At 44.5% G+C, this 16,881-nt stretch overlaps 1 protein-coding gene across 1 annotated transcript in view; it reads left to right on the top strand.

Moving 5' to 3' along the window:
• The window catches only part of LOC311339403 (metabotropic glutamate receptor 4-like), a gene marked incomplete at both ends in the record, with an annotated part of 110,060 nt that extends 104,970 nt beyond the window's left edge, over positions 1-5,090 (top strand). The window contains 2 exons of the mRNA XM_084464783.1: positions 85-331; positions 5,041-5,090. Coding sequence (XP_084320909.1) covers positions 85-331; positions 5,041-5,090 — 297 coding nt within the window. The remainder of the gene's footprint in view (positions 1-84; positions 332-5,040) is intronic.
• Positions 5,091-16,881: the final 11,791 nt, after the last annotated feature.

Consider the following 16,881-nt stretch of genomic DNA (forward strand, 5'->3'; position numbering starts at 1 on the left):
GTGTCTGTGTGTGTGTGATCTGTGCCTGTGTGTGTGTGTGTGTGTGTGTGTGTGTGTGTGTGTGCGTGCTCGTGTCCCCCCCAGATGTACATCCAGACCACCACGCTGACCATCTCGGTGAGCCTCAGTGCCTCCGTGTCGCTGGGCCTGCTCTACATGCCCAAGGTGTACGTGGTGCTGCTGCACCCTGAGCAGAACGTGCCCAAGCGCACCCGCAGCCTGAAGGCCGTGGTGACCGCCGCCACCATGTCCAACAAGTTCAACCCCAAGGCCAGCCTGAGGCCCAACGGGGAGGCCAAGACCGAGCTCTGCGAGAGCCTCGACTCACAAAGTAAGGGTTATGGTGAGGCTGGACTCACAAAGTAAGGGTCCTGGGTCACCTCCTTAGCCTGGACTCACAAAGTAAGGGTTCTGGTGAGCCTGGACTCACAAAGTAAGGGTCCTGGGTCACCTCCTTAGCCTGGACTCACAAAGTAAGGGTTCTGGTGAGCCTGGACTCACAAAGTAAGGGTTCTGCTCTTCACTTAGTGAGCCTCGACTCACAAAGTAAGGGTCATGGGTCACCTCCTGAGGCTGGACTCACAAAGTAAGGGTTCTGGTCTTTACTTCCTGAGTCTGGACTCACTTCTTGTGAGTCTTTGTCAGTCTGGACTTTGTGAGTCCAGACTCACGAAGTCCAGACTCACGAAGTCCAGACTCACAACGACTCACTTCCTGATTCTGGACTCACAAAGTAAGGCTCCTGCTTTGGTTCACTTGGTGAGTCTGAACTCACAAAGTGTTGCACTTGGTTTGTTTCATCTCATATGTGTGGACTCCCAAAGTTGGAGTTGTGTTTGTTTGTTTTATTTCATATGTAAAATAATAAAGATAAGAAAGTAGAGCAGAAGTGTAACACTTACCCTCCAATGCCACCCTAGAGCATCAAGTTATTTATTTCCTGTGCAGCATCTTAATAAGCTAACCACCAAAGTGGTGGACATGAACGTTTTACTTAAGTTCTATTAAAATTAAAATAACAATTTGCATTTAAATATAACTTTTCAGGCAATTTTGCATAGTGAGTGTTTAGGGCGGGATTTTATGTAGATAGCAGATTTAACAGCCAACCAGGTTGGAGCTTTTGGGGTTGAACAGCCAATGAGAGAGCAGCTGGGGTTCACTGAGGAAGACTGAGGAGTCTGAGGCGTGAAGAGGAGAAGGGTCAGATAGAGTAGATTAATGTGTGATAGCCCTCGCTTATGATTTGTACTTCCAGCTCTGTACATCACAACAACAGCAACAACAAACAAACACTACAAACTGCTCCAACGGGCAGAGAGAGTACATGTGCAAAATCATTAGTTATTAGCCAACGTACACCAGGGTATTTAACACTTGAATGGTTTTAGGAAATGAAACACTATCCTTCATTCAATGGTCATATTTGCCAGCCGGAGAGAATCTATTGGACGAGCCCCACACGATTTATTAAACGAATACTTCTGCAACACTAGTTTTGGAAAAACACTTAGCGTCTGGAAACTGTGCGTCATATATCCATTTCGATTATTCTAACGCATAACAGGATATACATCACGGTCATTACACTTCAGACTCCCTCCTTCCAGCTCCCCTTTATTATTACTATTATTTCTCTTCTCTCTCTTTCTCTCTCTATCTCCTATGCTCTACCCTCCCTCCCCTACTATCTCTCTCCCCCCCAACTCTCTCCTCCCTACTCCCTGCTCTCCCTCTCTCTCCTACTCTCCCTCTCTCTCTCCTACTCCCCCTCTATCTCTGCCCTATTCTCTGCTCTCTCTCTCCCCTACTCTATGCTCACCCTCTCTCTCTCTGTTTCCCCTACTCTCCCTCTCCCTCCCTCCTCGTTCTCTGCCCTACTCTCTCTCTTTCTCTCTCCCTTACTCTCTCTACCCCCTGCTCTCCCTCTCGCTGTGCTTCCAAACCACAACAATCCACGAGCAAACACGTCTTCATCCTTCACCAACTAAACCTGTGTTCTAATTCGGGTTGGGATAAACACCCTGTCTGAGACTGCAGAGAGAGAGAGAGAGAGAGACCGACTCACTCTGGGACTCAGAGAGCTCAGGTAGAGAAACACAAGACTCTGCATCAGCCACCCAGTCAGTGGAATAAACAGAGTGACGTGCTGGGCTGCAGAACGTGCATTCTCAGCGCTCTGACTGACGCAGGCGTCCTCAGCTGTCTGTCTACAGAGACGACCCGCCTGCTCCTGGACTGTCGTTCTAATGACGGCTGCTTACAGCCTGACCAGCTCAGCAGCTTCTGCAGGCGCTACCTTAAAGGTCCCATGACACGCCACCAGGTGTGAGTGTGATTAGCCGTTACAAGCCGCTTTGAAAATCTGTCTCTTATGACATCACAATTGGGCGTGTCCAACTAGATGTGTGCTGGATAGATGAGCAGCGTTTGCTACAGTCCACTGGGTAGGCTGGTAGACTGATCTATCCAGCACACATCTAGTTGGACACGCCCACTTGTGATGTCATAAGCGTCCGATTAAAAAAAAAGCTTGTAACGGCTAATCACACTCACACCTGGTGGCGTGTCATGGGACCTTTAATGATGCCGGACCTCCTGAGAAGCATCAGGCCGGCTGCTGGGTTGGCTGTTGATAAAGAAAGGATAACAGTAAAGGATGTATATCTGAGGGTAGTCTGGTCGGTGGGTTGGATGTTCCACTCCCAGCAGAAAGGTTCCGGATTCGACTCCCAGGTGTCTTTATGGTCTGCCGGTAGACATCCTAAAGCCCTTTTCCTTTGGCACTTTTGGCGGCACCACGTCAAACCATGCCGTGTTGATTTGCGTTTCCATTTCTAGTTCAATTGCACAGATTAGCGCTGAATGGAACAAACAAATGATAAAGAATGAAGCTGTTGTGGATGCTAGCCAGGCTCTGCGTGCATGGCGATGTGGCTCAGACACAAGAACGCACATTATATATCCTGAATATCCTGAAGGGTCCAACTTGGGCGCGACTTAGAGATGGACCCTCTCCAGGTTTGGGCCAAAGCACGGTCTACCTGCCTCCAAGCACGCTGCATGATGTCAGCCTGCTGGCTGTTCGGAGCAGGAAGTTACGAAGGAACATATTTATATAACATGCGTGCCATGCACGAGTTCATAACATCTTCTCTATCATTTGTTTGTTCCTGTAACAGTTCAGGCCTCATTAAAGAGGGGAATGAAGGTTTAGAATGAATCACAAAGCAGCCATTGTTTGACGGTATTCGTTTGCATAACAATATGCTGGTTGATAAAGGACCAATTTCGTTTGGATAGTAGTTTTGTTCCAAAGACACTGTACAATAGTTCCCACTATTAGATCGCTAATACTGATATTCGTTTTGTTTCCTCATATCAAGGACATCGTGGAAATACGTGGGAAACATTGTCCATTGTTTAAACAGGAACAATACAAAGTAATCGCCCTCAATCTCAATAATAATGAGCTGCTGAGATTAGAAGAGGGAATATTTTAAAATCAAACTGAATTCATCATCACGGATGTAATTGGGTGCGTTCCGTCTGTCTCAAACAAACCTAATTAATCCTTAAGCCAATCATATTTCACCACGGGGAATATTACGACTCAATGCAATAAGTGTAATCAAAGAAAGACACGTGTTTCATCACGTAAAGACTCCCCTTCGAGAAGGGAGTCCTGATTAGTCTAATCAAACACAGCCAGCCGTATGGAGAGAGTCCGGTAGAGAACCAGGCCGAAGACCAGTGAATTGAGACCGGTCCATTCACTGATCTCACTGTCACTGTAATTCACTGAATTCACTGTAAATTCCGGTCAATTCCCTGATCTCCATTCACTAGACCTCACTTTGGACACAAGTGCCCGCTAAAGTTCAAGGTTCAAAGTCAGCTTTATTGTCAATTCCAAAACATGTGCAAGACAAATAGAGGAATCCAAATTGCGTTTGTCTCTGACCCATGGTGCAATAAGTAGAAAAGGATAAAATTAGGTAAAATGAAATAAAATAAGTAATAACGACGAATGATAAATAGTATTGTTGTTATGTGCATATTCGCTAATTTCCTTCCTTCCTTGAGGCCCCATTTCCTCCTGTTGATAAGGACAACATTTACGTTTTTTATGTTACTTTTATAATAACGGCGAAAAGGGCGGAGAGACGCTGAGCTGATAGCGAGTGACGTTTTGTCCCGATGGGCCGGCCTGCATACTACACATTTGAATAAGCACCATTTGTCATTGTCATTCGGAAAAAATGTTTGTCTGGCCCAGACGTCCACACCCCTTCCCCCCCTCCCCTCCCCCCAACGCCACCCGGTGCCCGGGTCTGGTGGCTCGCTGTCAGGGTTTATCTGATCGGCCACAGCCAATCAGCTTCCACGGTCTGGGAGACAACGAGAAAGTTAAGGCCTGATGGCTCTGCATGCTGGAGCTGCTGCTGTGTGTGTGTGTGTGTGTGTGTGTGTGTGTGTGTGGGGGTGGGGGTGTCTGTGTGTGTGTGTGTGTGTGTGTGTGTGTGTGTGTGTGTGTGCGTGTGTGTGTGTGTGTGTGTGTGGGGGGGGGGGGGGGGGGGGGACAGTGTTTGTGTGTGTGAGAGATTGTATTTGTGTGTGTGTCTGTGTATGTGAGAGAAAAAAGCGTGTGTGTGTGTGTGTGTGTATTGGTGTGACTGTGTGTTTATGTGTGACATGTAGTTTGTGTTTGTTTGTGTGACAGAAAGAGGGAGAGGGTGAGAGACTGAGGGAGAGAGGGAGAGATGGAAAGATAGAGAAAGAATGAGGGAGAAAGAGAGAGAGAAGGAGGGACAGAGAGGGAGAGAGAGAGACAGAGGGGTGGGGACTTATTATTAAGTGAATGTCTCTCTGTCTGGTCAGCCGAGCGAGCTGTCTGGAGGGCAGCACTCATCCAAGCAGCATTATGGGGGGCATCCCCCCCCCCCCCCCCAAAACCTCTCCTCCTTATCTCCAACTTCACAATGGCCCACCTTTGCTCCGTCAAATCCTCACTCTGCCCCATCAATCTTTCTCTTTTAGCCTTCTCCACAAAGCAAACATACATCAGCTACAGCAACCATGCAATCTAGCGGGGGACCAAGGAAGGCCGGATGACGCCATTGCCAAGGATTCCACCATTCTGACCGTGACGAAGACGTGTGTGTATGGAATTCCGAGCAGCCGGGAGAGGGTGTGTGTGTGGGGCGTGTGCGCGTACGCGTGTGCCACCGATGATGGATTTTCCTGGGACCCAATGTGGCAAAGGATTGACAAAGGAGAGGTTTTCTGAGGGAGAGAGGGGCCGAGGGAGGATGTTGAGGCTCCAACTTTGACTTGATGGTGGCCGAGAGACAGAGGAAGAGAGACTTTTTAAGTGTTGTGTGATGGTTCTGTTGGATCGGAGCGAGATGGCTCCTCAGACCTCGAGGAATCCGCGGCTGGCGATGAGGAAATGTACCGGTGTGTATGAAGTTGTCTGCAACTTTTGTTCTGATTATCATTCAAATTCGGAGAAGGTGAGTAACTCCAACACAGGGCATGACGACGCAGTTGATGTGCCGTTTTTAAGGTGGGTTGGTTTACTTTGGTTACTTTCTGAGTGTTTTTATTCCGTTACAAAACGTCATTCCAACAGAACCCCGTTTTTGGTTTCAGAGTTCATGTTTTTGCTTTTTTCTCTAAACGGTCTGTGATAGGTTAACGAAAACGAAGACTTTGAAAAACTATAACAAGAAAAAAAAATGAGAATCAATCTGCTGATTTTGAGCATGCCAGTTTGAACACCCTGTGTCGTGTAATAATTAAAAAAATCGTAAACAAAAACTAAAGAAAAAAAAGTTGGAATGCGTTCAAACTCTGTTCCAGTGTTGTTACAATTGTTTGGGCCGCTGCCTACTGTATGTTTAAAATCGGTCCTAACTGGTGAAGGTCAAATCGTGATTTCTGTTACTTTCTGTTTGTTTCTGTGTGCTACAGTGAGGCCATGATATGTATTACCAGCTAGCCAAAGGCTGCCACTGCCCTCCGTGTTTTGTGCTTTGAATCGGTGGCCCACGGCTAAAGAGAACAGTACTTCTCCCCCCCCACCCCCCCCCCCCCCACCCCAGAACAACCTCTGAGTCGTCACCCCAGTATGAGCCACCCAATCACTGCCACCAGCTGTCTCCTAGGTCACAGATAAGGGACAGTTCCATTAGGGTGGGGGATTAAGATGAAGTGAGTGCTTGAGTGTGGATCGTGCGATATCCTCTGAAGGTGATTTATTACGATGCAGCGATCCAAACGACATACCTCTTCTTCTCAGGCATCGCACCCCCCCCACCCCCGCCCGTCCTGTCTCACCGGCCGTAAGTTCGATGTCACATCTTCGCTGTGTCATTAAGTGTAAAACCGCCATTGTTAAGAGTCGACGCTAGCTAGCATCCGTAGGTCCGTTACAGCGATCGCAACGGGTTAGCGGAGTTCCTCACGCATAACGTTATAGAAGTCGTAAACATATCGGACGCAGAAGAGCGAGTGAGTCGCAAAGGCACAACGTGCATAGTTCAAACAAGTATCGTAAAAGTCTATGTTACTAACTTTCCATGATCATGAAATAACCCGATAAATGGATGACTTACTGCTGTATAGAAGACTCAAGTCATTCAATATCTTTAGGAAAATATGTGAGGAGGAAGAGCGAGGAAGTCACAAAACTTGTTGCAGACTGGAAACTCTTAAAAGTTTTTAAACATTACTAACTATCCATTACAAATAATTGAATAGACTACAGGATGATTTAACATATCAAGGTATCAGAATAAACAAGGTATTTAAAGTCCTCTGGAAACACAGGTCCGAGGAAGAAAGAGGAATCGTTCGCATAAAGTAAAGTTAAACTCTTTCAGTTTGAGTGAAGACCATCTGAGGGCCCCCATCGTGTGTCGTGAATCCATGCTGCTTCTCATGCCCCTCCTGTGTCCCTCAACACCGTGTTGCAGATTAACTTAAAAAAGACCCAAACGGCCTCCTAATGTGTGTTATTAAATAGACGATGATGTCGCTTTACATCCTGACATATTCTAAACTACGAGGGAGGGAAAGTAAAAAAGAAAAACCCAGTGCCTGGCTACCTGATGATGATGTGTTTGTAAAACCTCATGAAACCTAACAACTTTGTGTGGAGCATGTTCAGTTTTTTCTTTTTTTATACCTTTTATTTCTATTAAAAACTGTTTTCAAACGACATAGTCCCCCCCATTTTTGTTGGTTCCATTTCATGTAAGGTGTGTGCTTCTTTTGAAATGTCCCCGTACCTTGATTCCACAAACCCTGCGACGACGCAGAAATCTAATGTTTTGTTACATGCAAATCAGGTAAACAAATGGAAAAATCAATAAACATACCATGCTACATCTCCCGGTGTTGTTCGACTTTAATGCCGCGTGCACGGTTGCGTAAACGACGCACACAACCCTGGAGAACAATGGCTCCTGGGCCGCCGCCGCGATGTGCTAGCAGGCATTATCCAATAATAGCAGGTGAACGTGGGAAGAGAGCTAGCATTACACAAATGAGCGGTTATTTCACTCTCGGATCCACTGACCCGCGGGCCTGACAAGAACTCACTCCCCGCGGTCTTCTATCTTATTACCACGCCTCTTTGATGGCGGGGCCGTGCAACACAATGGCTGAAAAAACAGGTCTTACACAGCAATCACGCTAAGTGTGAGTACAAGTAAAACAACTACATCTCCATAAAGCAGAAGGCTTGAGTGCCGTCACCACAATAAGAGCGTGGCTCTGTGATGGGGAACACAACATCAGCTTTTTGTTTTGGTTTTAAACGTTGTAGCATGTCTCCTGTGATCTTCAACATAGCGATGTACGCCATGTTGTTGTGTTACTAAATAAGAGAGGCAATGTAGAAAGAAAATAAGATAATTCCGAGCTTTCATGCCGCCAACAAACCGTTTTTAAAAAATTGTATCGTGTTTTATTGTAGCTGAAACAGTGGGTTCATTACACTGTTAATCTTCAGCATATCAAATGGTGAGACTACACAAATAAGCAGGTTTTTTTTTTTAACACCCTTTTACTTATCATTTTTTGGGAGATATGTATTATAGCCATGATGTTGGGAGTATGATAAATGTGCATGCCAAAGCGGCGTCTTATAAGACGTGTGCCAGGGCAGATTATTTTTCATAGTTCTCTTTTCAAGTTGGGCTTATTTAATTTGAATTACCCTTCATCATGTTTTTATTCAGTACCAGTTCCACTGAAAGCCCGTTGCAGCACATTGGCAGATGAAGACGCAGTCAGTCCCCGGGGACCAGAATGTAACAACCACAAGATGGATGCCTTCAGGGGACGCTTCTCCACAGTAGAAGAAGAACATTTCTCCTGCCTCTGTCTTCAGGGTACTGACGCAACTTTGGAAAAGACGTGAATAAATCCGAAACAAATTCCCAGCCCAATTAACTTTAATATCGCTAATTAATTTTGCGAATCCTTTCATATTCCGAGTTGTTTGTTCTTAAAATAAAACGTTTAGTCAAATCAGAAAATATAATGCATTAGCACCAACAGGAACGAATCCAATGATCCAGAACCCGTAACATCACCAGCGATGCTACAAAAAGGTATTGCTTTACTAACGTCTAGATTGAAATTCAATTACAAACATTACCAAACAGACTCAGACTCAACTATCCAGACTGTGACCTTTGGGTCCTATTGCAACCAAACAAAGTGCAGTTCAACCATAACTTTTCATCAAGTCTCACAGTGCATGACCTCCATTTAAAGGGGTGATATTATGCCACCAGTGTGTGTGAGCCATTTGAAAAGCCGTTTGAAAATCTGCCTTTTGTTGTGTGCTTTAATTGTCAACCTAGATGTATGCTGGATAGATCAATCTACCAGCCCACCCAGTGGACTGTAGCAGATGTTGCTTATCTATCCATCATACATCAAGGTGGACACTCCCACTTTAAGCAACGTCTGCTCCCAGAATAATTACATGCCCAAGTTAGCCCACCTTGCCAGTCACCAGCAGTTCAAATAGGCTGAATCCTGGAGGTTTTCATGGCAGCAGTTACCTTCCAGCTGTTGAGTTTGTGCTTTTTGTTTTGTTTTGCTGCTCCAATCTGTGATGTGATGTGGAACTGCAGATTGTAGGGCCCCTATGGGCTGATCCAAAGGGCCAATACACGACTCAAAGGACCATGGCAGCCGAATGGTGAAAACAAAAAATAATCCAAATCTTGTAAAAGATTTGCTTCTAATGCACCAGTAACATTTCATCAAACCAGTAGTCATTTCATTGCACCAGTAGTCATTTCATAACACTCACAACACTCCTTCTTCACAGTATATGAAGATTTATTATTACTTATTTCAGATATTTCTACATTGATTTCTCATTTGATTATATGGCATGTAAACAAACTGGTGCACTTCACTTATTCATCATCCAATCTAGAGTTGGAGATCTGGAGGGTTTTTTTCAGTTTTGGTAGCATAAATGCTATTAGCTCACTGTTTTAGCGATTTTATTCTCTGTGAGTTAGAGTTGCGTCAAGGTGGATTTCTCTCAAGTTTTTCTTGCTTTCCCTCGATCCAGGTGATGCACCAAACGTAAATGTGTAACTTCTATCAACATTATTCCAAGTGTTAGCTAGCTTGCCTCAAAACCCAATATTATATATCTGGCCGTTATATTTGTGAATCAATTGTTGATTGATTTTGGGATAGTATAGCTATGTAATATATATTTATATAACATATACTAATTATTTAGTAGTCAAAAAAATTGATGAAGATATAAGAGGGTTTTGTACAGCAACAAGAGAATAATCAAATTTGACTATATGGGAAACAGGGTCAATCAAGGACATGGGATTATTGATCATGAGGTTTTGATGAAGAGCCCTTCTGTTCCTGAAGGGAAGCTCTCCTGAGCCTCTGATTATAAGCTCTGCAAGGCAACTTAAAAGAAAACCTCTAATGTAAGGAGACGAAGATTTCATTATTGGGAAACAGCACAGCTCCTTACGTGGATGAAGTGGTTCTCCATTTGGGTTGCTGGGAGGCTCAAGAGAGTGGACCACAGCTCCCTGAGACAAAAGGCTGTACAGCTCTGGATCATAAGGACCCCATGTCCTGGATCCGCTCATACCTGTAGTCAGCTATGAGGTCATTTTGTGTTCATTTTGTAGAGATAAAAATAAATTCTAACCTAAATAGTGATCCGCCTTAGTGGATATCTGCAATACGTACACACACTGACCGCCATTATTGATCTTTTTCTTAATTAACATGATCTGACATCATAATTTAAAAAATGTATGGATGTGGAATAGTTTGCTAATCAGACGATCATACACACGCACGCACGCACACACACACACACACACACACACACACACACACACACACACACACACACACACACATACACACAGTCGTGTGGCTGGTGGCAGCGTTGCTCCTAGGTTAAGAAGCTAGTCTGGAGGGTTGCTCCATTAAAGCAGACAGAATATGTCTACAAAAGCCAGACATGAGAACACGCTTTTCCCAGAAGAGAAAGGATGATTTATTAAGATGACATTAAACCTCAACCAGAGACAGGAACTGAAACACTCCAACACGTTATTTCAGGTCGTGGATGTCCTCGTTTTAGGAACCCGGCATCGGTTGAAAATAGGTTAATCAACGAGGTCTTCTTGAGCAGGGCTGGTTGTTTATTCAGCGATGTTTAAGGGAAAGCAAAGGCTCATATGGGATCATACGTGAAGTTATTCAAATATTTTAGTGCGAAGGTACAAACTGTAACACTTGAGGGTACCTGATTATAACAAAACAAAAGAGCAGACTCCCACATGCGAGGTTGTAACGCGAGCCAACAAACACGTCTCCTTAGTCGCAGGTCTGAGGCAGCCGAGCTGCACCTGGGGAGACCTACAGCGCTCATCTCCTCCAGATATGGAGATTCCACTCCTGTGGCTTGTCTAGTCCTGAAGGCAGGATGCCAAAACATGGGAACGCTCATCGTGAAGCGAGGAAGACGGAAGTTTCCCGTTTCTGAGACGAGGATGGCTTGAAATGTTGAAACGGCTGAACTTCCTTAAAAATTCCTTAAATCAACCTTGGTGATGTCTGAGCTCTGAACTCTCTTGAGATGTATACACAGGAAGAGGCATGGAAACATTCAAGGTTACAGAGGTGAGATAAGGCTAGGGTGAGATGTTAATTCACTCTTCATTGAAAAATACTTCATAGCCCTTGATTGACATCCATCCGTTTAAATGGGATAAAAGAAGAGAGTGTTTATCCAACCTCCAACCTCAAGCACTCAAAGGCACGTTGAGCATCACTGACATGTACGTTTCTCCCATGGCCTGGTGCTGTGAATACGTTAAGAACTGGTTATTCCCCAGTCGCTGCGTGCTATGAGCACGTTATGAACTGGTTATTCCCCAGTCGCTGCGTGCTAGGAACACGTTATGAACTGGATATTTCTATGAACACTATATGAACTGGTTATTTCTATGAACACTATATGAACTGGATATTTCTATGAACTGGTTATTTCTATGAACACGTTATGAACTGGTTATTCTCCAGTTGCTGCGTGCTATGAACACGTTATGAACTGGTTATTTTTATGAACACGTTATGAACTTGTTATTTCTATGAACACCTTATTAACTGGTTATTTCTATGAACACCTTATGAACGGGTTATTTCTTTGCACATGTTATGAACAGGTTATTTCTATGAACACGTTATGAACTGGTTTATTCCCCAGTCGCTGCGTGCTATGAACATGCAAACATATTTCTGTGGTCAGCACAAGAGCATGATGTGTCAGAACAGGTTTGGATCAGGGATATAGATTTTCTTATTGATATTGAGGACTGAATTAGACCTCTCACACACACACACACACACACACACACACGCATTCACACACAAGTTTCAAATCCTTCAGTGTCAGTCTGGCGTGTCACACTCTCTGCCCTCGCTGAGACCTCACCTGGGAGAGAGTGCACGGGCAGACGTGCACGGGCAGACGTGCACGCCCGCCGCCACCACTACCCATCGCTGTAGCCAATGGGAAGCCCCCCACCCTTAAAGGGAGCAGCGGAGGGCATATGCAGAGTGTTTGGTACGCAGGGCTCCAGCGGTCTGTTGGAATCCTCCCCAGAGAGTGTGGATGGGGGAGGCTGTCCCCATGGATGAAGAAGACTAGGCACACACACACAGGCACGCACACACACACACACACACACACACACACACACTATACACACACACGCAGGCATCTTCCAATGCATCCAGTGCTAGTCAAACTACAAGAGTCTTTCTCCTCAGCAGCATCGAAAACAGGAAATGATGAAGATTGTGGCTGCAAATTATAACGTATTATTACAAAGACAAACACATTTGTAGTACTGTTTTTGTCTCTCCAAAGTGTTTATCTTTTGAATGACTTAATAGAAGGGTTGTACTGTGGTTAAAAATATGAATAGATCAAAAATTAGTTTGAACACATTTATGTTTATTCATAGTATCATGATAATTTATGCTGATGGTTATTAAATATATTAATGGTCTCTCAGGATGCCTTGAATCAACTACATAATTTCTGGCAAGTAAACCCTTATATATTTGATAAACAAAACTTTAGTCCAAACCCCATCACATATGTGTTGGTTGTTCCAACAAGCTGGGACACTTTTGGAATAATTGATTAATAATTCGAAGGCATTAGTTAAACTTTTGGTTGCTTCAAGTGGCCTCCATGCGTTATTGAGTTCTGCCCTTACATGTTTAAAATTCTTGATTGAGGTTTCCAATACCGTAGTAAACCTGGAATCCTAACTTTAAAAGGGTCCACGGTGTCGCAACCCAAGGGCAGACGGATATGTTGAGTTACGACGGGCGTCTCGGTCCAAGGGTACCAACCAACTTTACAAGCGAACAAACTTAGAATCCTGCATCTTTCTGAATCAACCCGACGTAGGGCACCATAGTCAGGTGATCGATTAGGTTACAGCGGGTGTCGCAAACGCAATATAGTTGGTATATTTAAAATGCTAAGCATATCACACATGACATCCAAGACCAACAGTCTTCTCCTATCTCCCCCTTAACACTGACACAAGCCAGGCTTAAATAGGCTATCCAATGCACAGCCCATCCATAAGCCAAACCACAACCAAACAGAAATCAATTAAGTACAAATGCATACTTCCACAGTCAAAACTCATCTAAATAATATATAATTGAAAGATAATATATACGAATATTACCTTTCGCACAAAGTCTGCAATGACGTACATATCAACAGATAGATGGGAATGTTGAACACCTCGCCTTCTGGAAGCCCTCTGATGCAAGCCGCCGGACCGCGTGGTAATGAACTATTATTATGGGCCAATCAGCAGACAATCAGAGACCCACGGCGGCCAGCCATTGATTGTCCTTGATTTCCTCCACTTATTTGTTCATCTGTGAGTCGAGGCCGAACAAGGAAAGGGAAATGGCCCTGTATCAATCCTGCTCACTCTCACCTCTCGAAACACAGTCTCACGTCACGCCACACATCCTGGCGTGATGCAGGTGTTACATGTCATGAGCACCGCCCACTGCACAGAGAGATGAGAGAAACATCAGCCAGCCAGTTCAGAGCAAGGCTGCTCATTGTAATGGAGGGCTGCTGGTTGTTTAATCTGCACGGCTCCAAGGTTGGAGTAAGAGCACAGAGGATGAGTCATGCGAAACAAAGATAAGATGCACACCTACAGGCTGTCCTGAAGGGGCTAATCAATGACACACCTTGCCTGTAAAGGGTGCATTAAAAAAGTCATTCTGTGATTAATTAATGCATTAATCAACTAATTTTGATGCTAATTGCTGCAGAATGGTAAAATGATAAACAGACTGCTTTTATACAGCGCTTTTCTAACCATTGGCCACTCAATGCGCTTTACAATTATTGCCGAACATTCACCAATTCATACACACATTCACACACAGACGGCGGTGTCAGCCATTCAAGGCGACAGCCAGCTCCGGGAGCAGTTAGGGTGAGGTGTCTTCCTCAGGGACACCTCGACACTCATGCTAGGAAGAGCCGGGGATTGAACTAGCAACCTTCCGGTTACCAGCCAACACCGCTCCACCTCCTGGCCACATGCCACCCCAGAATGGACCAGGACTGATTTTCTTTAATTCTGCAGAACTCCCAGCTGGCCGGTCTGGCCCTGTGGGGAAACAGAGGCGTTCGGGCTGGGCTGTGCATCACGTTTGCTCATTAGTGATGTGTTATTTTTTTCTATCACAACTGGGGCAGGTCCACCACAGGTGTCTATGCAGGAGTAGAATCGCCCCTCAACACCACCATGGCCATGGAGGATTGAGTCCAACACCCACCACGTCTCCTCAGTGCTGGTGTGCAAAAGAGGTCTGTTGAGAGCATTCCAATTGAGCCGCACCGCTGGTCGAATGCTCGAGGGCTAGCAGGTTCTAGCACTACACTCTAAAGCTGTCATTATCTGGGAAAGTGTTGAATAATTTTTTGTTACCTGGAAAATGTTATTGGTACATTGGATGTCTGAAGAGGGGCAGGATGGTCTAGTAGGGGCGAAGGGGCTCGACTCCCAGCCGGAAGGCTCTAGGCTTGATTCCTGATGTCCACAGGTGGAGGAGGAGATGTTGCGGAGCAGGATGCATGAAACCTAACAACCTATTCTAACTTATTGTTACCTTATTGTTCTAAATCAGTGGTCATCAACCTTTTTAAGCCCAAGATCACTGACCTCAGCCTTGGTAAAAGGCAACATCTACCTAGCGTTGAGAGAAAAAACCCAGCCTAGATTTTACTTCCAACTTGAGGCCTGTTATTTGGCTAATTGTATTTGAATTACATTGGCTTTGGTCCAACTTTCAAATTGATGCAACCAAGAAAACACTGTAACAAGCATATCAAACCCAGCTGTCTTCAATTTGACAATGTACATTCAATTCTAAGTTTCATTATATCATTTTTTTGTTCATAGTAACCAACAAATCAACATAGATAATAATACATTTTACTTGCAGTTAGCAGATCATATGAAGTGCCATTGTTAACTGTTATGCTCAGTTCTGATTATATTATTATAAATTATATATATATTACTGTGGAAAGTAACTATTGCGATACTTTCAAGTACATTTTTAAATGCTCAAATGTGTCAAATAATTTTGACCCCATCTCCAGCCCTCTTAAACAGAACTGAAAATACATGTGCATGTGCATGTTTATGTTCATATTCATGCACGCAAGCATGGAATGCATGGAAGCATGCAACGTTGAAAGATCAGATGTTTGAATTACTTGACACCGACATGGAGAGGCACTTTTGTCCAGGGCATAATGTGCATTTCACCATTACACTCGTTCCAATAATTCCTTAGAGGGAAAAGTAATGGCTACTTCCATTAAAAGAAGGCTACTTTTAGATTATTTTGGCTCGTCATTCCTGTTTCTCGTTGACTCACTTGTGTCGTTGTGTGTCCGACTCTTTTTTCTTTTTCTTTTGAATGTGTAAACACCCGCCCAACTCTACCTCCGATTGGCTTACCATGAAATGTTACTCTACCTAGCCAATCGTCATCATTAATGCGATTGTCTCGTGCCCTATAATCAAGGAAGAACAGTAGCGAGAGAGAGATAGAGAGAGAGCGTAGTAACGCCGATATATACAATTATTCCCATCACTGATTAAGAGAGAGAGGGTGAGAAGTGCTTGCAAAACTGAACATTAATCAGGCATATTTTATTATTTGTATGTAGTTTTCTATTATTTTTCGGGAGCTACAGGGAGAGTCTCAAAGATCGACCAGTCGATCGCGATCGACGGGTTGGCGACTGTTCTAAATTGTTAGTGCTTGGCACTTGGTTATATGAACATCCTTACTGTACCGACCGCAATATAATGTTGTTTCTCTTTCTTCTGACTGCACTTTGGATTAAAGTTAAAAAGTCTGCTAAATGCCCTAAAGGTAAATGTAAATGAAACCCTTCCTGTTCCTACTGAAATGTCTCTAAAATGTACTTCATTTCAGTCACGCTGGTTAAAAGCGTTTCCCAACAGCATTATTTCCTTTCTTTGAATCCATCAGTCAAACGAACAAGGGGCACTGATTTCCAGGTACGTCTTACATAATGGTATAATTTTCTGCCTATTTTCCTGCTGTAAAGACACTTTACAGCGCGTTTGTAAGTACAAAAGGAAATACAAACAAAGCTTTATTATTGGTATTAGTATAAATAATACCGGTAATGAGTGACTGGTTCCGTGCAGGCTTCTTAAACGTACCCGGTAAGTACCAGGCAATTTGAGGCTTTAAACAAGGGAGTAAAAAAAAACTCTGCTTCCAATCATCACGTTGCATCCTGTCCGGCCTTCCTGTTATCTTCTCCAGCCTTCGTCTATGCACCCGGTCAGACACCGCCGTCCACCCCTGGCCTCCCAGCCTCTCCCGCCCCCAAGGCCGTGCGCGGACACACAGCTTGAGAGATGTCATTCCGCCATGCTTACAACACCTAACGGCGTCGACTTAGCGGAACACAGTGGATTCCTCCAGTGAGTGAAAATGGGGAAAAGCCTTTGAAGTGCAGATTCTCCACCATTCGTTACCTTTTACCGTGAACAAGGTGCCGACTACAGAGGCGGACGGTTCTGCTGCTTGGAGATAGGCTCCTTCCACCGGCTCCTGGCTGGGAGGAGACGTGCCAGCGTGTAATACGCGGTAAGCAGCTGCTATCAGGCTGCCTCAGTGCACCCCCGCCATCAAAGGCTGAAATAGTCATTAAACTTGTAGAACATTCAGGACATTCTGAGA

This window comes from Micromesistius poutassou, assembly GCF_964030765.1.
Source record: "Micromesistius poutassou genome assembly, chromosome: 2".
NCBI classification, from domain to species: Eukaryota; Metazoa; Chordata; class Actinopteri; order Gadiformes; family Gadidae; genus Micromesistius; species Micromesistius poutassou.